This window comes from Phragmites australis, chromosome 2, assembly GCF_958298935.1.
Source record: "Phragmites australis chromosome 2, lpPhrAust1.1, whole genome shotgun sequence".
Taxonomy (NCBI): Eukaryota; Viridiplantae; Streptophyta; class Magnoliopsida; order Poales; family Poaceae; genus Phragmites; species Phragmites australis.
Window position 1 is genome coordinate 25,098,849 of NC_084922.1, and position 24,622 is coordinate 25,123,470.

The following is a 24,622-nucleotide window of genomic DNA, read 5'->3' on the forward strand; positions in this document are numbered from 1 at the left end:
GTAGCTTCAGAATACACTCCCTCGACTCCATGTACCACAGATGGAATTTCCAAAGTTAAAATGTTATGTTGTTCCACACGTCTGGCGCGACCAACTGTTCTCCTAGCTTAAATTTTCATCTCTCGGTTGCTTTTTTGCCATGGACTCGTCTAGAAATTACTCTCTTATCATTTTGAATTCTTCGAGAAATCTTTCTAAATTTTGTTCTTGTATTATCTATTCGATCGAAAACTCCTTCAAGTATTTCTTTCTACTGATGCGCTCTTAGTCTCATTTACGCTTAGGCCCAACATGTGTTGCCATTTTTAAGAAAAACTTCTACGTTTCTATACGGATTGATATTTTCTTCTCAGGTTTTGCCTTTTGTAAGAATTTCTTAACATTGGAGTACACTATCGCTCTGGTTTCCTCTGCAGTTTGTTTATAAGGCAACTTCTCAGATGTTGTCACCTTCTTATGTGGCCTTTGCTTCTAGGATGAAGTCAATTTTTGAGATGAATTCAAATTCTTAGAGTGCATTTGGTACGGATTCAGATTCTCGTAGAAACGTTTCAGTTCCAGATTTTTTCTATAAACGTTTCTCTAGTGAATCGGAATTACTTCTAGAAATCGTTTGGCTAGCTGTCTGGATTCAGTGAGGATTGTGGTGCAATTGACCATTTTACCCTTTGCTAATATGTTTTTTGTTTTTATTTAATTTTTCTTTTAACACAAATAATATCTCTATTTCTCCCTCTCTCATCTCTCTCTCCCTTATCCACTCACTCCTTTATCCCTTCCTCCCCCCCCCCCTCTCTCTCCCCCGAACACGTAGTGCTGTGATTGGGCGGGCGAGCGGGTAGACCTCGGCGTGGGGCGAGCGTCACTAGGCATCGGGTGGGCGGGAGCGGCAGGCAGGCGGGGGCGGCCGAGCAAGCGGCAGGCGGGCGGGCAAGCACGGCCAAGTGAGCTTCGTGCGGGCAGGCGTGGCCGAGCGAGTAGTGCTCGGGGGCAGGGGTAGGGGCAAGTGGCGCTCGGCAGCGACGGGGGCGAAGCTCGGTGCCGGGGGTAGACTCGGCAAGAAAACAGGAGAAACAGCCTCTCACCGATACTCTACCGATTCAAGAATCTCACGGCCCAGAAACGTTTCTTCCTCAACTGTTTGGTTGCCAGATTCCTTGAATTGGTCGAGAATCTGAATCGATTCCGGCAGCCAAATGAGCCCTTAGATTGTGCACCTGATGTCGACTTTAAAGGGAGGGGTTGGCTCTCTTGGTGGTAGTGGTGGTGACTTCCGAGAGGGAGGAGTTGGCTCTCTTGGTGGTAGTCATGGCGAGTTTCGTAGGGGGGGAGTTGGAAATCTTCTTGGTGATGGTAGTGGTGACGGCGATCATGGAGGAGTTGGATATATTATGGGTGGTAGGTCCAACTTCGTATCAGACAACTCGTTTGTCGCTTCTTCAAATACTATGTAGCGTTTATGTCACAGAATAAAACCACCTACGTTTTATTTGGGGCTCTTAGAACCTTAAAGCACCTTGACTCTTCCAAATTTTGAATGCTCCAACCGCAAGAAGAGCAAAAATGACAGTCGATGCTATTCTCCTTTGGCACGTTCTTGCTATGTTCTGGTCAGGCTTAAGGCAGAAGGTGGACTTTATACTGTACCAAACATCAGTACCGATTGGTGGATGGAACTGGTACTGAAACGAACTATCTGCGACTGAAAATGTATCAATGTCGGTTGATAGCCTGTCTCAGTGCTGGTTCTTAGTGGCTCAATTATTTGTTCGCATGCGGGAGATTAAGAACCGGTATTGATAGAACGTTTTTTTTTTACCGGTTCTATAGTAATGTATATGGATTTTGGATAGTGTATATTCCAGTAGCATCAGTAGTCTTTACCAAACCATCTACTATAATGTGCTGTAAGATAGTGTTTGGTTCATAAGACAGAATGGGACATAGTGGATCTATCCTATTTTTGAGATGTTTGGATCGAGAGTAGTGAGATAAGATAGTTCGAAATAAGGGAATATTCTTTAAAAACTCAGGACTGAGCTGTTCTTAAAAAATAGTAGAATACAGCTGTCCCACTTCGAACATGACACTGACGGTAGACTCGAGATACTAAAATAAACTCATTTCATCTCACCCACCAAACAAGCATATATATATAAATAAAATCATCACATACTTAATACATGAATAAAATCATCGTATCTCACATCACTCTCTAACCAAACACTACTGCTGTGATTATGTGGAATTTGGATATTGTGTGATGCTCGAAAACATCCGACTAGTATTGAATTTGTATTGTGACAAAATATCAAAAGTCCGCACCCAAACAAGATTATACCGAACATTAGAGGAGACAGCCAAGGTATAAGAAAAAAATCAGAAGATGATGGTGAAAAGGGAGGAAGAGCTGGGAGCTGATTAAACGACTAAACACACGAGGAACAGTGGTGAGAAGTGATAGTTCATCGATCACACAAGGAACAGTGAAACAAAAGTGGTCCTCCTGCGACGTATCCATCGCCGTGCCGGGTCCATCCGGTTTGTTGCCAAGTCCGAATTGATTTCTGGCCAGCATCTAGTTGATGCATCCAGTGGCCTCGCCTCGCCTCCCCCTTGAATGAGCTTTAGCCGGACATCCAAGCAAAGCATAGCAAATTCGTTCTCAGCTCCCAAGTTGCCATCAGCAATCAAAGCGAGATCTCCGAACTAAATCTTGCGCAACGGACCTAACGGTGGTGGTAGGACCCATTCCAGATCCTTCTTTCTGGTGGTCACCCGCTTAAGCAACTGGACCAGGTGACCCAAATCAATGCGCCTCAATTAGGGCGATCATCGCCATGTTTAATGCACATGTAGAGGCTTCCGGATCCTGATGCGTCAACCGACACAGACCAGAGATTTTTAACATGATGGAGGTGTTAGGACTAAAGAGAGCAGAGCATGTAGAACACTGACATATGGGAAGTTGCCTTCAACTCTTTTATTTTGTTTGGTTCATGTCAAGGATCAGAGATCCATTAGACACACGGAAAGCGTACACTTTTGTATATCTCCTTTTGACTTCAAAAGATATAGCAGTTCAAGCCTGTGTCACAAAGGGGAGCATCCCTAAAACTCCAGCATTCGGCCTCTGAGGATGGCCTCAGCCTTCCTGACTTCCTTCACTGGTCCAATGACGAACACCTACATTGCACAGAGATAACATGAGGATCGGTATAGTTAACAATATGTTCATTTGGTTCAGTAGCTGCAGAACGATAGGAGCTTATAAACGGAAGAGAACAGACGACTATTCAATGTATCTGTAGTGTAGGTAACCCCCTTTCTTGTGCCATCCTTTTCGTAAGTTAGGAAGAACCTCCTAGTGTGATTTCATTATCTACATTAACACTCTATCAGCAATTGTTTTCTAACTAAGTGTCGCCATGCAGGTGCATACAGCTGGAAATAATTGAAACGTCATGATTAAGACATTTATAGGCTTGCATAGTGTGGTGATGGGACATAAAAGTTTCATTTGGATCCAAATCCTAGCCCAGTACAGCCTACCGTGGTACTGATCAGCTTAAGTTAGATATATCTGTTCAAGTAATCACCTTAAGATATATCTGTTCAAGTAATCACCTTAAGATAACAGTCTGACATTGTAGGAAATCTGGCAGTGAAGATAAAGAATGAAGCCCAATTCTCCATAGAGTGAAACAAAATTAAAAAAATCAGCAATATTGATGCAGAACTACAGATCATTTAAAACTATTTCCTGTTAAGAACAATGTGTGTGGTGGGACTCCATCCTGTCACATGTTTGTGATAGTACCAGCCATTTCCAATTCAGAATTCAGAAATGAGTTAGCAGCACAATGTTCTGAGATTATCGTTGACAATAATATCTTATGGTTTATTACTAAACAAGGCCCTTGTTGGTTTCTACAGAACTGTAGCTATTGCAGTTCATTTATTCTAGCAAGAAGGCTGGATCAGCAATTCAGCACAGCCGAACATGACTATAGTAACTGATGAGTATATTATTGGCAGAAAAAAAGTCTCTGGGAAACCTACCCTGTCTGGAGGTCCCTTAGCACCTCCGATATGGATTTCAACGCTGTAGATAGAAGCCAAAAAAGGAGAAAGAAGATCAATGAAATTTTACAGCATAAAGTATGGGATATTTACAAAGTCAGACTTAAGATGTTTACTTGCAAGATTCTTTCACAGCCATTATCGACGATCCTTTTCTGCCAATAACACGTCCCATTTTCCCAGGAGGCACATCTAAGACTGATAGGATATCCACTTCAGGAACATAAACATCAGCTCCAATGTCATCTGTTGGTCACAAATATCAATCAGCACAAATGCTCTGCAATGCCAACAATGTTCTATCAATTTGTTTGATATCTTTGTTCAAGGAATCAAAGAAAGCAATGCAAACACATCCATGTCATGTTAGTAGATCTTATATTTAGGACCAAGCAAGGTTGTCAAAGTTTTAAGTTACTCCACAACACTATCTGCCTACTGTCAACTAGGGCTGTTCAAACCCAATTCTTCCAATCCATGCAAAGCTGACTTTGCTACGGTTGTTTGCTGTAGTGTGCCTCGCTAACCACAACAAACAATTTTTATATAGGTTCTGTAAGCAGCTTTGGACAGCCCTACAGTCAACCCATATAACAATCACGGTTATTATATTCACATTTATCTGAAAGGCTCAAAGCAACAAGTAAACTGGATTTTAGCATGACACAAGCTCCTTAATTTCGAACAGAAGGGTATAAAAATCATAGATGCACTGACCAGGGATAGGAGGAAGAGGTGGCCAATCTGCAAACTGGTTGTCATTTATGCAAAAGCACCTACAATATAGTTCACTGCGAACTGCCAGACGCCATAAAGATACTTTGCTTAACTTCTCCATCATTTTCTCATGTATATTGAGAAGGAAGCGGACATCATCTGTGGCTGCTCGAACCATCATATCAGACAAGGGCCTAATTGTCCAAAAGTTAGGATCCTGAAATCCATCAAATTACTATCATTTGTCAGCATTCCTCAGGAAAGTATATTATCAAAAATATATATATAACATCATACGGCCAGACATTATCATAGAAAGTAAACACAATATTTCATATCTTCAGACCCATAATGTTCAAAGTTTAATAATTTCATCACAGGTCGCTAACCTGCCTTAGAAGGGTACGGACTTCTTCCTTTTCAGGATATGGTATGCCTACATAAAGCAATACCACAGTATCACATCATACGGACAATCAAACAGTAAAAAAAGAATATAATGAGCTGCACTCCATCATACACTGACTGAACATCTACAGTGTGTAAAAGCAGGTTTTACTGATATGATGTTTGACAGTAACCAGTGTTACCTGAACATGGACACTGATGTCAAAATCCGACTCAGATTCGGGTGTCCGATTCATATTGCTGAATTGTTCTTCTATCGTGCTAACCTGCTACTCGAGCCCAAGAATAGCCCATATCCCCAGACACATCACTCAATACAACTAACATGGGATTGAAAGCACATTCTGATTTTTTTAACATATTTGCAAGTTTATGGATTACGAAAGTAAAAAATCAAATGAAGGCATCATCTAAGTTTGTCATATTTACAAATGAAAAATAGCTAGCATCCTAATCATATATACACAATGAATGAATATGGCATAAAGTCCACCTACATAAAAAAACAAACTATCTAATCGTGTCAACAAGAATTGTGGACAAACACTTCCAAGAGTTGTCATGACATGTGACATAAGCACATAGGTCAAGGTTAAGCACTAGGCACAGCTCAAATTTATAATGTATTTCTTCAGGACTAGATTTCACAATATAAAGTGAATTTTGCAGACAGCAAATATACCAACGAAAATATGTAAAATGGTCTGCTATCATTCAAGAAAAAACAGACAGCTCGAATCAGTGAATTATAGTAAGTACCACAATACCGAGGATCAGCAAGGAGGCTGACGAAAGATATGTAATCATCAAATGTTCTCTTTTTTCCTTCCTGGTCTTCTATCAGAGAATAAGCAATCTGCACACAATAGTTGTAATTGAAGTCTTGCATCATGCGAAGAATAACCACGATATCCTTAGCATGTACTACAGAAAGCTCTCTATAAAAGGGTACGTTACATAAGTGCTTGCAGAGTAAATGGTCTCTCTAATTAATGATAATGCTCAGTCCTAATTTTTTTGCAAAAGAAGAGGACACTATAATACTTGGGTACTACAGGGAAAGTATTTTTCTCATGAAAGTTACTGAATGCTTTTCCTATAAGTGAGTAAATACATATGGTGATCACCTGTGTATCCATCACATTATGCAATTTGATGCCAAACTGAAAATACAAAGCCTGCAAAAAATTATAAAAATCTAAACAAGTTATTCGAGGCAAAAAAAAGTTATAAGGAAATGCTAAAAGTTCACAAACTTGTAGTTAGGCACCTCGCTGTCTCTTTTACAATCATGAATAACTTTGGTGATATGATCAGACTCAAGTGCGGGTTTACAAGCTTCAATGAGTTCTTTTCCACCCTCAATAGCATCAACTAAGTAAACAGCATCAGGAAATGCAAGCTGAAATGAAGATAACCAGCAAAAACATTTTGCATTAGCATAAAAGGATAGAGATTTGAACAATCAAATTGCCTCTAAAAGACAGAATACATGCATATTTAAGAAGTTAGTTGAAAATATACATGCGAATGTGTCACACTTTAAGGTAATAAGGTAGCATTTCAAGCAGAATTATTGTAACGATAATCTAGTTAGGAAGAACAGTAAATAAAACATAATGTGATAGTGGACGGCTTTACATAATATATGGCTGAAGCATACAGTTTGCAAGGTCATAATATTGAAACACAAGTTTGTAACACAAATATGCCCTGCCTCCTAAACTTTATCTTAGGCTCTCAGCTCACCTGCATGATACAAAGAGCACCATTGCGGCAGAGGTCAACACCTTCGCAGTCAAATCCAATTACCAACTTCTGGTCAGCGGAGGGTTCAAGAAACTCAACTGGGAGTTGACCAGGTTTGGTAACAATATGATAGGGTGGGGATGGCAATTCTGGGTTAATATCTGCAATAGAACTCAAATGGTGACAACATAGCAAACTAAGTTTGCTTCATCGATACATGTGCTACAAAAAGAGACATCAAATCAAGGGGAAGTAAGATACTGACAAAAACAGTTCCGAGTTCTGACCAAGAGAACCATTCCCCAAGAGTGAAAATCTCCCAAGAAACACATAGCTAGCTAGATGAGACCAATTCCACTACCAAATTATTATTAAGTAAATGTATCAGGTACATGCGATTGGAATAATCAGAAATTATGAACCCATTATCAAGTTATTAAGTAAAGAGTAATGCATCAGGTACATGCTACTTGGAATCATCAGAATCGTCTCATTCCAGAATTTCAGACACAATGAAGCTACACCACCAATTGACCATCAATGCAAACAAACAGAGGGCTGATGAAGGCTATTAGCAAGCACCTATCAGCAGCAGATTGGGGAACAAATTATAAGAAGACGAGGCACTAGGATCTCTACAAATTATTTGCATACAAAACTCACAGAACTATTGGCATTTCAACAGTACACGCAAAATCGTCGGCAATTCCACTAAAACCCCGGTCCCTAGAGCAACCCGCATGGAACAGCTAGCTGCGCAATCAAAGCGAGGAGTATCTGCATCACAACATTACCAGCCCTAAAACCCTAGGGACTAAACCACGACAAAAAAGGCTCGAATCAACACAGCGGGGTAGAAAACAAAACACAGGTATTCAACGAGTCAATGAACTCCCAGAACCCTAAGAGGAACGCACACCAACGCGGGCGCGTGTGTCAAGACCTGAGAATTCAGTCTCAGAAAAGTTCAGAGTTTCAGAGTTGGGTTGCAGGAGGCCTGCTGGTGGCGGTACCGGTTCAAATCAAGTGACTTGCATCCAAGGGTTCATTCTGAAGACTGCCTAGAATCGGACGGCTACAGTAGTTTTACATTTTCACCTCTGAAAGACATTTCTCATGTTTCCTGTTTACATTTTCGTATTCCATTTGGCACCTTAGGGCTGCGTGAGCTGTAAGCTATAATTGAACTGGTTGTTGTTGTGGAGAAGTTAATGAAGAACTAAATATTATCCCTAGCTTAGTGTAGTTCTATTCCTCGGGTCATGTGCAGATTGAATTTCTTCTTGATTCCACTGTATCTAGCCTTAAACTCCACTCTAGTTCAGACTTCGTGTTTTCTCTGAATTCCTGAGGTCTGTCAACAGGAAATCAGAACCGTAGAGCTCCTCGGCGAACAAGCTTGCAGGAGATCCAATCGAGGCGAGGGTTGCGTGGCAATTGTTCACACGTAAAATTCCTGGAGCCAAGGCTGGTTCTTGCTGCGGTGGTGACGGTGGGAACTCGGATTCAGGTTTGGGTTGTTCGGCAGGTCCGAGCGTAAAATTCCTCGACCGATCTCCGAGTTTAGGCGGCGGTAGACAATCATTCCAAGGCTTACGGTGAGGAGAAATCCAAGCTGCCTTGGGGTGCAGGTGCATGGTTAGGACAAGACAACAGATTGTTCCATCAGAGATGAGCACCACGGGAGAAGAATTTCTGCAGGCTGAGATCGATGAGATGAAGAAGGATTTGACGGATCTGAAAGAGCTAAAGTCAGAGATGGCGGAAATCAAAAGGCTGTTACTCATGGGGCTTGCTAGGCCATCAGATCGACCTACTGACTCAGATGTGAGGGGTGAAGCATCAACTACCAGCTCACAGCTGATTCCTCCAGTGGATGGTAACAACACTCTAACCTTAAACTCAACTACTGCTGTTAATGTTCAGATTAGTCAGGGAATGGGGGAGTCTTCTAGTGGTCAGATGGGTGGACTTGTGTAATTGTCATGCCCAGTGGATTTGCCAATATACAGTGCATCTGTTTTACCCACTGTAGCTCCTTTGAGGGATCCTAGACATGCTTGTTTACCCAGATACAATCCATATGGATTAGGAAGTTGTATGGCAGGGGGACCAGAATTTATTAATAGAGAGGGGCAATATTCTGGAGTTCAGATAATAGGATTCCAATGAAATCAAGGAGATGCAGCACAAGCTCGGAATCCAATCTATGTAGAGGCGGTGATAAAAGGGCCACGTCTGGAGATACCCCCATTTGGTTGAGAACCCTGGCAGCTGGATCAGACAGTGTGAGAGATTTTTTTGATATTACTGGAACTCCCTACAGTCAATGGGTGAACCTTGCCACCGCTCACATCATTGACAGAGCTGAGAATTGGTTTGTTAGCTTGGGGGTGCCATGGTATATGATCACCTGGGAGCAATTAAGTAGAATGATGCAAGACAGGTTCTCTCCTCTTGGAATTCATGAAGCTGTCTCAAAATTTCAGAACTTGCAGCAGTATGGGTCTGTCCCACAATACATAGATAAATTTGAGGAATGTATGGCACTATTGAAGAGAAAACACCCATACATGCAAGAGTCTTTCTTTTTGAGCTGTTTCATAGGTGGCCTAAAAAATCATATTCAACATCAAGTGACATGTCATCAGCCAAACAATCTACTTGAGGCTTATTGGTATGCAAAGCATTTAGAGATGCCCAACCAATTCAAGAAACCCATGGTGAGTACAAAGCCAAATCCTCCAATCCTGAACTCAAACAAGAACTATCCACCCAAGGAAGGAAATTCAAATGACAAGCCTAGCAGAGTGGAAAGGGACAGAAAGACCTGTTGATTTTGTCAAGAGCCTAGGAGTCCTCAGCAGAACTGCAAAGTTAAGAAGAGGTTACATGCTCTTCTAATGGAGAAGTCTGGGGAAGAGGTTGATGAGGAAGAGGGAGAACTGAATACCCAACAACCTTTTGTAACAGCCCCCAGAACCCACTGAGGTACCAGTCAGCACCACCACCTTCCAGCAGGAGGAGCAGGAGCAAATCATGATGTTGTCCACTCATGCGATAAGGGGAACTTCTAGCCCTCTCACTTTCTCATTGATCATATATGTAAAGGGAATCAAAGTATGTGCTTTAGTGGATAGTGGTAGTACTGACACATTCATGAACCATGAATTTGCTGTGAAGAGTAACTGCCATCTTAGTCATGTGGACAACACAAAGGTCACTGTGGCTGATGGAGGGGAATTGGTGATGGACACTGTAGTCAAAGAACTAAAATACAGCGTACAGGGAACTTGGTTTAGCAGTACCTTCAAATTGCTAAAACTCAAAGGATATGATGTTATTCTGGGTGCAGATTGGTTATATGACCATAGTCCTGTGAGTCTAGATCTACAGACAAGGGAATTTATCATCACCAAAGATGGAAACCAGATAATGTTCAGTGATCACACAATTCCCAGGAGCACCTACCTGGTGAAGCCCAACAAATTGGAAAAAATGCTGAGGACTGAAGTAATGGGCTGCATCATCAGGATAAACATGGTGCACATCTTCGCAGAGGAAAGAGAGACTAGAGTTCCTGAAACACTGAAGTCCACAATTCAAGAATTTGCTTATGTGTTTCAAGAGCCAAAGGGGATGCCTCCAAAAAGAAGTTGTGACCATGCTATCCACCTTTAGCCAGGGTCTGAACCTCCCAATCTAAGGCCCTATAGGGTTCCTCATTACAAAAGAGCAGGTATGGAAGAATTGATTAAAGCTTTGACTGAGTCCAGGGTGATAAGACCTAGCATTAGTCCTTATTCATCCCCAGCTGTAATGGTGCGAAAGAAGGATGGGTCATGGAGGCTTTGTGTGGATTACCAGGAATTGAACTCACTCACCATCAAGAATAAATTTCCCAAGCTAGTCATTGAAGACATATTGGATGCTCTTCATGGAGCCACAACATTCACCAAATTAGACCTTTGGTCAGGGTATCACCAAATCAGGATGATGGTGGAGGATATACCAAAAACAGCTTTTAGAACTCACTTGGGGCATTATGAATACACAGTCATGCCATTTAGATTAACTAATGCTCCTGCAATATTTCAAACTCTCATGAATACTATCTTTGCTCCACACTTGGGTAAGTTTATTCTTGTGTTCTTTAATGACATTCTAGTTTATAACAGTAATGAAGCTAATCATCAAGAGCATGTTAGGAGCACCCTGGAAATTCTTAGAGAGAACCAGCTGTTTCCTAAGATAAGAAAATGTGTATTTTCTGTTAACCAAGTGGAGTATTTAGGCCACATAATTAGTGGAAGTGGGGTAGCTACTAATCCATCAAAGTATCTGACATCCTCAATTGGCCTAAGCTTGAAAACATAACTCAATTGAAGGGATTTTTAAGACTGACAGGCTATTATAGGAGATTTGTCAAGAACTATGGTCAGATCTACAGGCCTTTATTTGATCTTTTGAAGAAAGGAAGTTTTGTTTGGGACACATCTCATACAGAAGCTTTTGAACTACTGAAAAGAACTGACTACTTGTCCTGTATTGGCTTTGCCAGACTTCAGCCAGCCCTTTGTGTTGGAGTCTGATGCCTGCCATTCTGGAATTAGGGTTGTTTCAATGCAGTCAGGAAGGCCCATAACTTATTTCAGCAAAACTTTGGGACCCAAGGCAGCTGCTCAGTCTGTGTATGACAAGGAAGCATTAGCAATCTTGGAGGCTCTTAAGAAATGGAGACACTATCTGCTAGGGAGCAAGGTGGTTATCAAAACTGATCAGCAAAGTTTGAAATACATAACCACACAAAAACTTATGGATGGAATACAGCACAAACTCCTACTAAAACTGCTGGAATTTGACTATACAGTGGAGTACAAGAAGGGAAAAGAGAACCTAGTGGCTGATGCCCTATCAAGAAGAGGGGTTTCATGTCAAGCCATCACAGTACTCAAACCTGAGTGCGTAAATGATGTTAAGCTCAGTTATGAGACAGACCCCCAATGTCTGAAAATATTGGAATCTGATAGACTAGGATCAGTCCAAGGTGAAGGGATTGTAGTCGAAGATGGTGTCATTAAATATAATAGAAGAATGTATGTTGGAGAATCTACTGAATTGAGAGAAAGGATTCTCCACAACTTTCATGCCTCAGCTGTGGGTGGACACTCTGGAATGAGGGTGACATATCACCGACTCAAGAAAGTATTTTACTGGCCAAGGCTGAAAGCTCAAGTGGAGAAGTTCATCATTGAATGTCCTGTCTGCCAAGTCACAAAATCTGAACACATAAACATACCAGGGCTACTGAATCCTTTGGAAATTCCAGACCTGGCCTGGGCACATTTGAGCATGCATTGAGGGTTTGCCTAAATCAAGAGGGAATGATGTAATCTTTGTTGTTGTGGATAGGCTAACAAAATATGCCCATTTCATGGCTCTAGCACATCCCTACACATTCCAACATGTTGTCCAGCTCTTCATGGATCATGTGTTCAAACTGCATGGAGTGTCACTCTCCATTGTCAGTGATAGAGATAGCATCTTCACAAGCAGGTTGTTTCAGGAGATTTTCAAAAGCTTGAAGGTTGATCTGAGGTTCAGGATATGTCATCATCCACAAACTGATGGCTAGACAGAGAGAGTCAATCAATGAGTAGAAGCATATCTCAGAAGCATGGTGTTCATGGAACCTAAGGAGTGGTATTCTTGGCTGTCTACAGCAGAATGGTGGTACAGCACCTCCTACCATACCTCACTAAAGGTCAGCCCATTCCAAGCTTTGTATGGCTATCCCCCTCCACAAATTGGAGAATTTTCGATTCCCTGCAATGTCACTGAGAAGGCCAAAGTAACAATCACTCAAAAGGAAGACATGTTGAGAAAACTCAAAGAAAATTTGCTGGAAGCACAAGAAAGAATGAAAAAGTATGTTGATAAGAGAAGAAGTGAGAGGACATTCGAAGTGGGAGATATGGTCTATTTGAAGATTCAACCTTATAGACATAATGCTTTAGGGCTCAAAGGGCCACTGAAGCTCAGATCAAAGTTCTATGGCCCTTCCAGGGTGCTAGAGAAGATTGGTCAGGTGGCATACAAACTGTTATTACCAGAAGAGGCAGCCATACACCCTGTGTTCCACGTCAATCAACTGAAGAAGCATGTGGGGGAAAAGCAATTCCAATGCCTGGAGTGTCACTGGTAAGAGAGGATGGAAAGCTGAAAACTGAACCAATTACAATCTTAGACCGAAGGGTGGTTCCAAGGAGGGGTGAGCCTGTTGCACAATGGCTGATTCAGTGGCTTAATCTTTCACCTGAAGATACTACTTGGGAAGATGTTCCATTCATGCGCAAAGTTTTTCCTAATTTTGCACCTTGAGGACGAGCTGCTTGCTAATGAGGAGGCGCTGTCAAGACCTGAGAATTCAGTCTCAGAAAAGTTCAGAGATTCGGAGTTGGGCTGCAGGAGGCCTGCTGGTGGTGGTACTGGTTCAAATCAAGTGGCTTGCATCCAAGGGTTCGTTCTGAAGACTGCCTAGAATCGGACAGCTACAGGAGTTTTACGTTTTCACCTCTGAAAGACATTTCTCATGTTTCTTGTTTACTTTGACGCCTTAGGGCTGCGTGAGCTGTAAGCTATAATTGAACTGGTTGTTGCTGTGGAGAAGTTAATGAAGAACTAAAAAATATCCATAGCTTAGTGTAGTTCTATTCCTTGGATCATGTGCAGATTGGATTTCTTCTTGATTCCACTGTATCTTGTCTTAAACTCCACTCTAGTTTAGACTTCGTGTTTTCTCTGAATTCCTGAGGTCTGTCAGCGCGCCCCGCAGATACACATAGACACATGCACGAGCTCGTGCCGCACAGCATCAGCGCTCTGAGCGCGAATCCGAGGCGCCCCCAACCGAAACGGGGCACCGGAGCAACAGGATCGCGGTCACCGGAAACCCCACTATCTACGTCGCGAGCGGAGCAGCACTTGGGGAGCCAGAGCACCGGGAGGCTCGAGAGGGACAGGCGCGGTACCTGAGGGGGCGTCGCCGTCGGCGCCGAAAGCGACGGGGTCGGGGGGCTCGGAATGGTGGGAGGCCATCGCGATCCCCTCCCGCTCGCTCGCCGGGGGAGGGGACAGGAGAGGAAAGGGGGGAGGGGGCGGGAGGGGACCGTCCTACGCCTAGGCTTGCTCTAGTACCTAGCCGCGCCGGTGCTGCGACGGCGGTTGCTACTGCTCCGCGTCTGGGCTTGGGTCTCGGATGGGCCCCAGTTTGCGAGATGGGCCTTGGTGTGATGAATTTATATATATATATATATATATATATATATATATGACACCTATTCTATACTCCTAGGAGTATGTACTCCCACATGCAATATACCACCTAAACAAACACTTTATACTCTTTTATCATTTTTAGTATACTCTAATACTAATTCTAAGATACTCCAATATGAGTTGTATGAAAAAAAATTCAATGTTAGCCTTTCATTTTTGCTATATACTCTTTTTTATACATAAAAGAAGTATATACGCAAATTAAGATAAAAATCATGGAATTTCATAAAAAATTTCGTGGGATTTGTATTGTAGTATCTTATAATTACTAATGAAGTATATTTAAAGTGATAAAGAAGTATAACTCATGTGTAAAAGTGGTATATGAGAGGTGGGAGTACATACACCCAAGAGTACATACTAGTTTTCCTATATATATATATATATATATATATATATTTTTTAATAATTTCAAGAATTCACGTCTGTTTAAAAAACCTATATCTAATCTACCGTCGCCCGTTGAACGGGTGAGATGTTGTGAGTCCAGGCGTCTGCGGCTTTTATGCGATTTAATTAATCAGAGAGATGTAGATCTCGCCCGTTCACTGAGCGAGATGAAGTTCTCGCTCACTGAATGGGCGAGACCTTGATCTCGCCCATTCAGCGGGCGACATCTTGTACTTGCCCACTAAATGAGCGATATGTGCATATATATAGGAAATTTTATTTGTAATCTCTATGTATGTGCATATAAATTTGTTTAGACGAAAATTTGAAAAATAGTGCATATTTAGTATAGAACCCGGCACGGAGGTAACATACATTGACAAATATTTTATGGGACATGGAGTTTATCACGACAACAAATATTGGCATGTACGGTACGCCTGAAGACTAACCTAATAACGTGCTGCTACTATACCTAACATGCCTTAGGGAATGAAAATAAGCCGATTACAATAGATGCTCTCTACTGAGTGCATCTATGATATTTTCCCTTTCTCAGGGCATCGAGGTCCTGCTCCTTAGCCCGACGAGCTCTCTCCCGTTTCCTTTCCCTCTCTGCTTCGCGTGCTTCAGCCTTAGCGCTCTCCGCCACTGCCTATCTCATGCGCTCCTCCTCCCGATGTTTTAGCCGGAGTTCCTCCTACTGTTGCTCGTACTCCCGGCGTTCGTATACTTCCCTCCTCCAGCACATGCTCATATCGACCCACCGTTTCTGATGCTTATCTTGCTCTATGTCTAGCCATTCCATAAAGTCACAGATAGATGGAAGCGACTCGACAAACAAAAGAAGATGAGAGATTAGTAAGACATTGCATTAAATCAAATGGAAAGTGCCACATGAGTGATCTATGCCGCTCTACCAGTGGGTACTCGTACGGTCAGGGTCAAGGATTGTCGTACTGATAGTTGGCACACATATGTGTAGGAGATATTCTGAGACTCACGAAGCCTACAAGGGTCTCCATAGAAGCACATCGACGGTTGGACCCCCTGGGAGATAGAAATCTCCCAATGTTTTTTAGGTGGGCTTGGTGGAGCTGAAAAAAACACTGCTGTTGCGAGAGTTGAGGAAGGAGTGATGTACACATGGATGGGGGTGGGGTTATTTATAGTGGCTGAGGGCTGGTGCACGGACTGGGTATATGGACTTAGCAGGGGGCTGGAGCATATGATTTCTTGTGAAAGCTGAAAAAGTTGTGGCATTGATGGTAGATAGAGATTTTCTGTGAAAGATGATATTTGGTGTGGTCACTTCATTTTGTAAAAGTTCAGCAACGAGTTATTAGTGCCTCTGTATGGAAGACAGAGAATCCTATGAAATCAGTGGGATTAGAAATAACGTGATTACAGAGTGATAAATTTCAGACATTTTATTGAAGAAATTAAAGTACATCATATACAAGGGTCATCATAAGCAATTTATTGCCTGTCTGTGGCTACAGTACGTAAGGCAATATGCATCGACTTGTACCCTACTCGCACACAATCTACGACACATTACAATGACATGTAGTACTCCATCGCTAAGCGAAGCATGCATTATGGAAAGACAGACTGCCGGGTGCAAGACAATATCTACTGGGTTGGTGGAAAAGATGGAGACTTATCGTCCAGATATTCCCAGCGGATCTTTTGGAAGTTGCACTACTTTTCAAATTTTCGTCTAAACAAATTTATATGCACATATGTAGAGATTACAAATAAAATTTCCTATATATATGCACATATCGCTCATTCAGTGGGCGAGTACAAGATGTCGCCTGCTGAATGGGCAAGATCAAGGTCTCGCCCGTTCAGCGAATGAGAACTTCATCTCGCCCAGTGAACGGGCGAGATCTATCTCTCTCCGATTAATTAAATCGCATAAAAGCTGCAGAAGTCTAGGTCCATAACATCTCGCCCGTTGAACGGACGACGATAGGTTAGATATGAGTTTTTTTAAACAGATGTGTATTCTTGAAATTATTAAAGAAAAAAATATAAAAAAAATTCTGGTGTGATCAACTAAAAGCCCAATTCAGGCCCAGTGTATTGGGCTCCATTTTCCCGCCTACAGCTTCGCGCCACTGATAAGATTTCGCTTTTGTCTCTTCGGTGACATCCGATAAAATAAGATTTCGCTTTTTGTCCTTTTTGCCTCTTTCTTAGTTATATTTAATTTAAAACCGAACCAATCATAAATTAGCCAATTAAAGTTCATATCCCCAGAGAATCGTAAAGATATGCATGCGCAAATCAATCCATAGAAGATCCTTGTGTGGTACAAACTTTATCTTCTCATAAGTAGCACGGAAACTCATTTGTAACTTACCATCGGTGGCCGGTGAGGGCAGCACCTCGCCGCCATCTATGTGTCAATTGCTCTCTCTTCCTTTTTTTTTAAGCAAAACTTTTTTGGGCCATTTTATTTCTGAGAAATTTCTGCAATTGTTTTAGGTTTCCTCAATCACATTTTCTCTCTTTCTGCTCTCTTTTCGTTTTATCAGAATTTTGTGAAAAACTTTTTGGTGATTTTTTGTGAAAAGTTTTCGGCAAGATTTTTGTGAAAAGCTCTCTGCAGACTTTTTTTTTTGTAAAAAAACGTTCGGTGATTTTTTAAAACAAATTGGCCAATTTTTTTCTGAAAAAATTTCAATGCAAATTTTTGTTCAATTGGTTTGGTTAAAAAAAATTTGCAAAAATGTTTCGGTGCTTTGTCCCTGAAAGGAACACGTGTGTCAGCAGAAAATGGAAAATGCTTGCCCTTGAGAGCAAGCTAGTGAGTTAGGGTTCGTTTGGTTATGTGTATATAGTTAGTCTATAAGATATAAGAGAAGTAATTTGATTATCAGTATATATTTTTAGGTATGGCTTATGGGATGAAAAAAAAGAGGCTTTTTTAACCTGGTTGGGGGTCTGTTTGGTTGAGCTGATGCTTTTAGTTTTTGGGTTGAAAAGCTAGCTTTCAGTTTTTTGGCTCATGATTTTTTGCTATTGATTTTTATGATAAATTTTTAGGTTATTAGTACACTAAAAATCAGAAAAACTCCTTTCGTTTAGGCTAACTCCAGCAGATACTCTAAATTTTCATCCTCAAAAACACTATTACAGCATCCCCTATCACTATTATAGCCTTCCTCATTCCATTCATCTTCAGCAGAACCCTTATATCTGGACCTCTATTTTCTCTTTCATGTTTTTTAATGTTTTGTTGGTAACCGCCATAACCGCCGTTGCAGGATTTTTTTTTTAATTTTCGGGGTCCATGTTATGCAAATAAATGGTACGTCGAAAATTTGTGCTGACATTCATTAGGTTTTATAATTCGTAAAATTAGGTATGATATTTTGTCGGGCTTGTTGCAGAAGACAACGTGGCTTGCAGACGAAGGTTTTGGAGTAGTGGCTTCTCGTGGAAGGAAGGGTGCTTGTTTCCCCTAGAAGATTGTTCGAGGCACTATAAGAAGGAGGCAGGAGGATGGTTGCAAATGCAAGGTAGCTAAATGGATCCTCGGCAAGCTTGGAAGGAATACTTGAGGGAGTTGTGTTTCCCGTCCAACGACTCGTCCGATGAAGAAGATGATTTGTTCATGGAGGGTATGAGAGCTTGGTAAGCCGACATGGAGGAATCAGAGAGGCGACCATGTGGGGGGGGGGGCTCAGTCCCAGGTCGAAAGCGTATCAACCGGTACCGGCACGAGGGCCATATGAGGTTGTTCAACGACTACTTTGCCGATCCTCCCGTGTACCCCGACTACATATTCCGACGCAGGTATTGTTACATTCGCAGGTGTTAATGTTTAAAAAATGGGTGTGTTGTTCGTAATCATGTGCGTTGTTGCAGGTTCCGGATGAAACGCAACCTGTTTATGAAGATAGTTGCAGCTGTTGAAGAGAAGGACCCCTGGTTCGTGCAGCGGAGAAACGCAGCTGGAGAGCTTGGGCTATCGGCATTGCAAAAAGTGACTGCGGCATTTCGTATGCTAGCATACGATGCGCCGGCTGATTCTCTCGATGAGTGCCTTCGTCTTGGTGAGAGCACCATCATTGAGAGTATGCGACGTTTCGTCAATGCTGTTGTGCAGGCATTCGGCGATGAGTACCTTCGTTCTCCTAATGAGGAGGACACTGCGAGGTTGCTCGCCATCAACTCGCGCAGAAGCTTCCCCGATATGTTAGGAAGCGTTGATTGTATGCATTGGAGGTGGAAGAACTGCCCTACGGCGTGGGCAGGGTCTTACACGGGGCATGTTAACGCTCCAACTATCATTCTTGAGGCGGTAGCATCGCAGGACCTGTGGATCTGGCATGCATTTTTCGGCATGCCTGGTTCGCTAAACGACATCAATGTCCTCCACCGATCACATCTCCTCGATGACTTAGCCGCCGGACAGGCACCGAAGGTTAATTACACAATCAATGATCACGACTACACAATGGGTTACTACCTTGCTGACGGAATTTATCCGGAATAGGCCACGTTTGTGAAACCCATTCCGTCTCCTGTCGGCCGCAAGCGGCAACACTTTGTCGTGCAACAAGCGGCGGCTCGCAAGGACGTGGAGCGCGCCTTCGGAGTACTTCAGTCGCGGTTTCCCATTGTTCGAGGGGCAACACGGTTGTGGGACGAGGAAACCTTGTCCGCCATCATGACCGCATGCATAATCATGCACAACATGATTATTGAAGACGAGCGCGAAGACGACGATGTGGACTATGTGTACGAGAGAGCAGGTGAAGACGTGCAGGCTTCTCACGACGTGACGCCACCATTGATGGTCTTGAGCCAACGGTACAATGCAATTCGATGCAAGCAGGTACATGTTCATCTCCGGGAAGACCTTGTCGAACACCTTTGGCAGTTACACGGAGGCGACTTTTAGCGTCATGGTAGTAATTGGATGCTCTATGTTTCGCATTCCCTACGTTGTGTAATCGGTATGGAGCTGCACGTTTAGTGCATTGTACTGTGCTTCGTACTGATAGTGTGTCGTATTATCTTCATTGTAATGTGGTAGTTCATGATTGTCAATGTACTATGTTTGGTATGCTAGTCATCCTGCAAATTCAGAATTTGACAACACAATCTGAAATTTCAGGACACAATCTGAACTTTGAGACCACATCTTTGGAAATTTCAGACCACAGGCTTAAATGTGACACCACAACGTGAAATTTGATAAGACCTTGCAGCACACACGCTGAAACGTGAGTTGAAAACCTGATATTTCAGAACAACACCTGACATTTGACAATAGAGCCTTCTAATTTCAGACCGCAAGCTGACAACTTGAGACCACTTCCTGAAATTTCAGACAGCAAGCTGCAATGGCAGACCACAACTTCATCATTCAGAACAGAAGCTCAAATTTGTCAGCACATCCTGAAAATTTCAGACCAAACGGAGACCATATAGCCCGAAAATTCAGATCACATAATGGACGACAACAGAATATCAGTTTTCAATCTGAAATATCAGAACACAAGCTGCAATTGCAGACCTCAACTTCATAATTCAGAACAGAAGCTCAAATATGACAACAGATCCTGAAAAATTCAGACCAAACGGAGACCATATAGCCCGAAAATTCAGGTCACATAATGAACGACAACAGAATATCAGTTTTCAACCTCATATTTCAGAACACAAACTGCATATAAGTTCAGAACACATGTCTTAAACTGGACTCTTACATGTCAAAACCTTAGAAGTCTGACAATAGCATATACTCGAAGGAAGGCATATTAGTCCGAAGGAAAAAACATTGTTTAGCTCACAACCTGAAATTTCAGAAAGTAGAACCCGATGAGGCGCGCCTAGCAGCAATGATACTTTGACGAAGACTTTTGTAATACTCTTTTTGGTCATCGTCCATTTGCGATAAATCCATGTTCATTATCCTCATCTCCTCCTTCACCTTCTCTAGTTGCATTCGCTCCTCCTCGAGGCGAAGGCGTTGCCACTCTACATACATCATCTCCGCGAACCTCTCGGCCCTTTCCTTCTCGAACTTTTCCTTCATACTAAATTGCCTGTCGAATACTTCCTTCATTGGTGCCGACGGCGAGTTGGAAGACGTCGAACCGCGCCCTAATTCCTTGGACCGGCTCCGGCCAACAGGCCTCTTAGCTCGTACTGTGCCTTCGCTACCTGTTTCTTGTGGAACTCCCGCAGCCTGTGATGGTTGCATGTTCTGAGTCGATGACGGGCTGCCATCTTCTGCTGCGCTGGACGTCTTTTGCTTCTTCCTCGACGCCTCGGACTGCCACTTCGGATGGTGCCTCAATTCACGCTGTCGGTGTATTAGGAACCAGGGGTCCCTGAGTCCCAAGACCGGACCGGCCGTCCGCCACATGTCACCATCCCGCGGGGTCCACCCTGCAGGAGAAGAAGAAACTAAGTCCCGGGGGAAGGTGCTCGGGGCCGTAGCCTCTAGGTTCCCGAGCACCCCGGTTCCCCGATGATCCGCAGAGTCCAAATACCGGGAAGGCGAAGGTTCGCGCAAGATCGTCCGACGACTCGAAGGGTCCCATCGTCGGGGTGCCAGCCAGTCAAGGGCCCAATGCCGCATTTAATAGGCACGCGCGGCCTGACATCCTGACATCCTGACATTCTCAGCTGCCCACGCCCCAGTGTCAGACCCTGCCATGCACTGGCAGGGGGGCGTGGGTCCATTAAATGCACGGGTCCCGTCCCGTTTCATTTGGATGCCTCGGGATAACGTTGCCAGAATCGAAGCGCTCCGCCTGCCACCCTACCCTGGCAGAAGAACAAGACAGGGTGGGCGCACCGGGCACCTCTGAGGCTGCCCGGTGGGCCCCCTTAATGGCGCCAGAGGGCATCCACAGTGGCGGGTGGTCGGATGCGCGCCGCATTTTTCCACCGCCCCTGTCACTTCGCCAAGACGGAATGATGACGCCTTTCTCCGTGGCACCTTGGTATTTGCGCCCCCTCTTTCCCATTCTGGATAAGTCAAGGTCGGCGCGCCTATAAAAGGAAAGGATAGGGCACTCTCAGTAGACAGACGGAAAAACAAGGAGAACAAGGCAAGGAAGCCCAGATAAAAAGGCGAAGAACATCACAAACAAGCAAAAGCCAAGCTAAACACGAGAGCCTCAAGCTCTCTGTAGGTAGCTCACCCCTGTAATAGATACATTCTTGAAGAATTCCCTTCAAGAAGAGATATAACACACACACAGGAGTAGGGTGTTACGCCTCCGCGCGGCCCGAACCTGTCTAAACCCCGGGGCACCCATCTTTCTCGCACTAGGGCGATCATCTCCCACCAGCCACTGCATTTATTTCCGTTCCCGCTTATTTCCCAGACAAGCTTATCCAGGATCATCCCCCCGGCCGAATCTCTAAAAAGGGGTCTCTCGGGATCCCTGCGACAGGAGTTCATCCTCCGACAGCTGGCGCGCCAGGTAGGGGGAATATCCCTGGATTGTTTGTTTCGCTTTCTTCCCACAGGAAAAGATGGCCGGTGGGCATCGCCTCCAGCGTTCCGGCTCCACTTCCAGTGACGGGGCGCTGCCCGACGCCAGAGGAGGCCCAGTCGCTGCTGCGTACCAGCAACAGCCACCATCCACGTGCGCGGTTTTTCCCGCTCAAGGGGATCAAGGCGCTGGGCCCATCAGGGCCGCCGCCGCCGCTGCCGACGCACTTTCCGACCCCCAGCAGGTGGTCGGGACCCCGGCCGCCAGGTCCGCCTCTGGACCGCGTCGGGTGCCACCTCGACGCGGGCTCGCTTTCAGCGAGGCCAGCCCAGGGAGCGCGCTGCTTGCAGCACATGCTCTCCTTAGGCACCCGCCCGTTCAGGCCACTCCGAACACTCCGGAAGGCCGGTGGATACAAGATGTCGTCGCTTTGGTCGGCACTGCTCGTCGCCAGGTGTAGGCCAGGAGTCCTCGCACCACTTCCCGGCATGGTGCCGCCAGAGCCGGCTCCTCAACGGGCAACGCCCGCACGGGCCGAGGGGTCTCCAGGCGGAGTGCCGTCCCCCTGGTCGTGTCTGAAGCCCGGGACCTTCGTCTGCGCCTTGACGAGCGGAGGGGCCACGAGGATGCCCGAGTTACTCTCGAGCGTCAGCGGGAGACCCGGCAGGGGGTCGGGGCAGAGGACCAGGCTTCCTCTCTCCCGGCCCAAGGCCACCGGGGATCCCCGGCTCGCCGCCACTCGCCACCGAGGACCCCCGCTCGTGCTGCAGGGTACGGCACCGGTTGCCGTGCCTTCACTGCCGAGCTCCGTCGGGTCAGGTGGCCTTCCAAGTTCCGCCCCGAGCTGCCGGAGAAGTACGACGGGTCCATCGACCCCGTCGAGTTCCTCCAGATCTACACAACGGCCGTCCAAGCGGCCGGAGGCAGCGAAAAGGTGATGGCAAACTACTTTCATGTTGCCCTGAGGGGCTCCGCCCGCTCTTGGCTTATGAACTTACCCCCAGGGTCTATCGGCTCCTGGGATGACCTGTGCCACCAGTTCGTGGCCAACTTTCAGGGCACGTTTACGCGTCCCGGTTTGGAGTGCGACCTTCACGCCGTCCAACAGCAGGAAGGGGAGACGCTACGGCGCTTTATACAGCGTTTCAGCCAGGTTCGTAACACCATTCCACGAGTGGCCCCCCATGCTGTTATTGTTGCTTTCCGGCAGGGCGTCCACGATGAGCGGATGCTCGAAAAGCTAGGTACGCACAAGATCGAGACCACTGCGGAACTCTTCGCACTGGCCGATAAGTGCGCCAAGGCTGCGGAGGCCAGGGCGTGGCATGCTCCTCGCCCCGCCTCCGACCAGCCAAGTTCTTCCCGCTCCGACAAGCGGGAAAAGAAGAAAAGAAGGAAGCGCGAGGCCGCTCCCATTGAGCCAACCCAGGTCCCCGCTCACAGGGTGCCGCAAGAGCCCGATCACCGGCAAGGGCGCCGGCCGGATGTCGATCGACGCCCCGTCAGGGCCCCTGCTCGGGCTCCTCCTCGGGCCTCCGTGCCTACGAGGGCCCCGGCTCCAGCAAGGGCACCAGCTCCAGCGAGAGCCCCGGCCCCTGGCCGAGCTCCCGCTCCAGCAAGGGCCCCCGCTCCCGCGGGGCCCGAGCCAGGTAAATGGTGTCTCATACACCAGACCAGATGGCACGACCTCACGGAGTGTCGTACGGTCAAAGGACTCGTGGAGCAGCGCCAGAGGGAGCGCGACGAGTCCCGTGGAGGAGGCGATACTGAGGTCGCCCCCGACAACGCCGAGCTCGGCTTCCAGGAGCCCGAGCACACCGTCGCCTTCATCGACGGGGGCGCATATACGCCTTCCTCGCGCCGTGGCATCAAGGTCATGCGACGCGAGGTATGCTCGGCAACCCCGAGCGAGGAGGCCGCAAGGCCCCTAAGGTGGTCGGATACTTCGATCACGTTCAGCATGGCTGATCACCCCGCCAGTACTGCAGCCGTGGGGCGACTACCTTTGGTAGTGTCCCCCACTGTCTGCAATGTCAAGGTCGGCAGGGTGCTGATCGACGGTGGTGCCGGCCTCAACCTCCTTTCCAAGGAGGCTTTTGAGAAGCTGCAGGTGTCTTCCCGACGCCTAAAGCCGTCGCTCCCTTTCTGTGGAGTGACCCCTGGGCACTCCCTGCCCCTCGGGCAGGTTGAGTTGCCTGTCACGTTCGGGAGCCGGGACAACTTCCGCACGGAGTGCGTCCTCTTCGACGTCGCGGAGCTCCCTCTCCCCTACAACGCCATCCTCGGGCGTCCGGCGCTCGCCAAGTTTATGATGGCCGTGCATTATGCATACCTTATGGTTAAGATGCCCGGCCCCGCAGGCTCCATCTCTGTGATCGCCGATTCCGGCGGCGCCATCTCCAGCGCTGAACAGTCATACATGGCTCTGGTCTCAGCGCAGGCCGAGGTCGATGGCTCTACAG

General features: G+C 45.5%; 2 protein-coding genes across 2 annotated transcripts; one reads left to right on the forward strand and one right to left on the reverse strand.

Moving 5' to 3' along the window:
* Window positions 1-2,959: 2,959 nt before the first annotated feature.
* On the reverse strand, window positions 2,960-14,118 carry LOC133904854 (uncharacterized). Its single transcript, XM_062346470.1, has 10 exons — window positions 13,989-14,118; window positions 6,958-7,118; window positions 6,479-6,610; window positions 6,336-6,386; window positions 5,968-6,064; window positions 5,190-5,236; window positions 4,801-5,017; window positions 4,200-4,329; window positions 4,063-4,105; window positions 2,960-3,186 (listed from the first exon to the last, which is right to left on the reverse strand). Exons 1-10 carry the CDS (start codon window positions 14,053-14,055, stop codon window positions 3,112-3,114), a joined length of 1,020 nt encoding a protein of 339 aa, XP_062202454.1. The 5' UTR covers window positions 14,056-14,118; the 3' UTR covers window positions 2,960-3,111.
* A 4,225-nt stretch (window positions 14,119-18,343) lies between these two features.
* On the forward strand, window positions 18,344-19,896 carry LOC133904231 (uncharacterized). Its single transcript, XM_062345693.1, has 4 exons — window positions 18,344-18,495; window positions 18,568-19,126; window positions 19,199-19,540; window positions 19,795-19,896. Exons 1-4 carry the CDS (start codon window positions 18,344-18,346, stop codon window positions 19,894-19,896), a joined length of 1,155 nt encoding a protein of 384 aa, XP_062201677.1.
* Window positions 19,897-24,622: the final 4,726 nt, after the last annotated feature.

Coding starts and splice junctions, on each gene's coding strand:
- LOC133904231 (XM_062345693.1), top strand. CDS start 18,344: ATGGAGGAATCAGAGAGGCGACCATGTGGGGGGGGGGGCTCAGTCCCA. Junction 18,496..18,567: donor GACTACATATTCCGACGCAG/GTATTGTTACAT, acceptor GCGTTGTTGCAG/GTTCCGGATGAAACGCAACC. Junction 19,127..19,198: donor CCGCCGGACAGGCACCGAAG/GTTAATTACACA, acceptor TATCCGGAATAG/GCCACGTTTGTGAAACCCAT.
- LOC133904854 (XM_062346470.1), bottom strand. CDS start 14,055: ATGGCCTCCCACCATTCCGAGCCCCCCGACCCCGTCGCTTTCGGCGCC. Junction 6,611..6,957: donor GTGCTCTTTGTATCATGCAG/GTGAGCTGAGAG, acceptor TCTTCATTTCAG/CTTGCATTTCCTGATGCTGT. Junction 3,187..4,062: donor CTAAGGGACCTCCAGACAGG/GTAGGTTTCCCA, acceptor TGTGCAATGTAG/GTGTTCGTCATTGGACCAGT.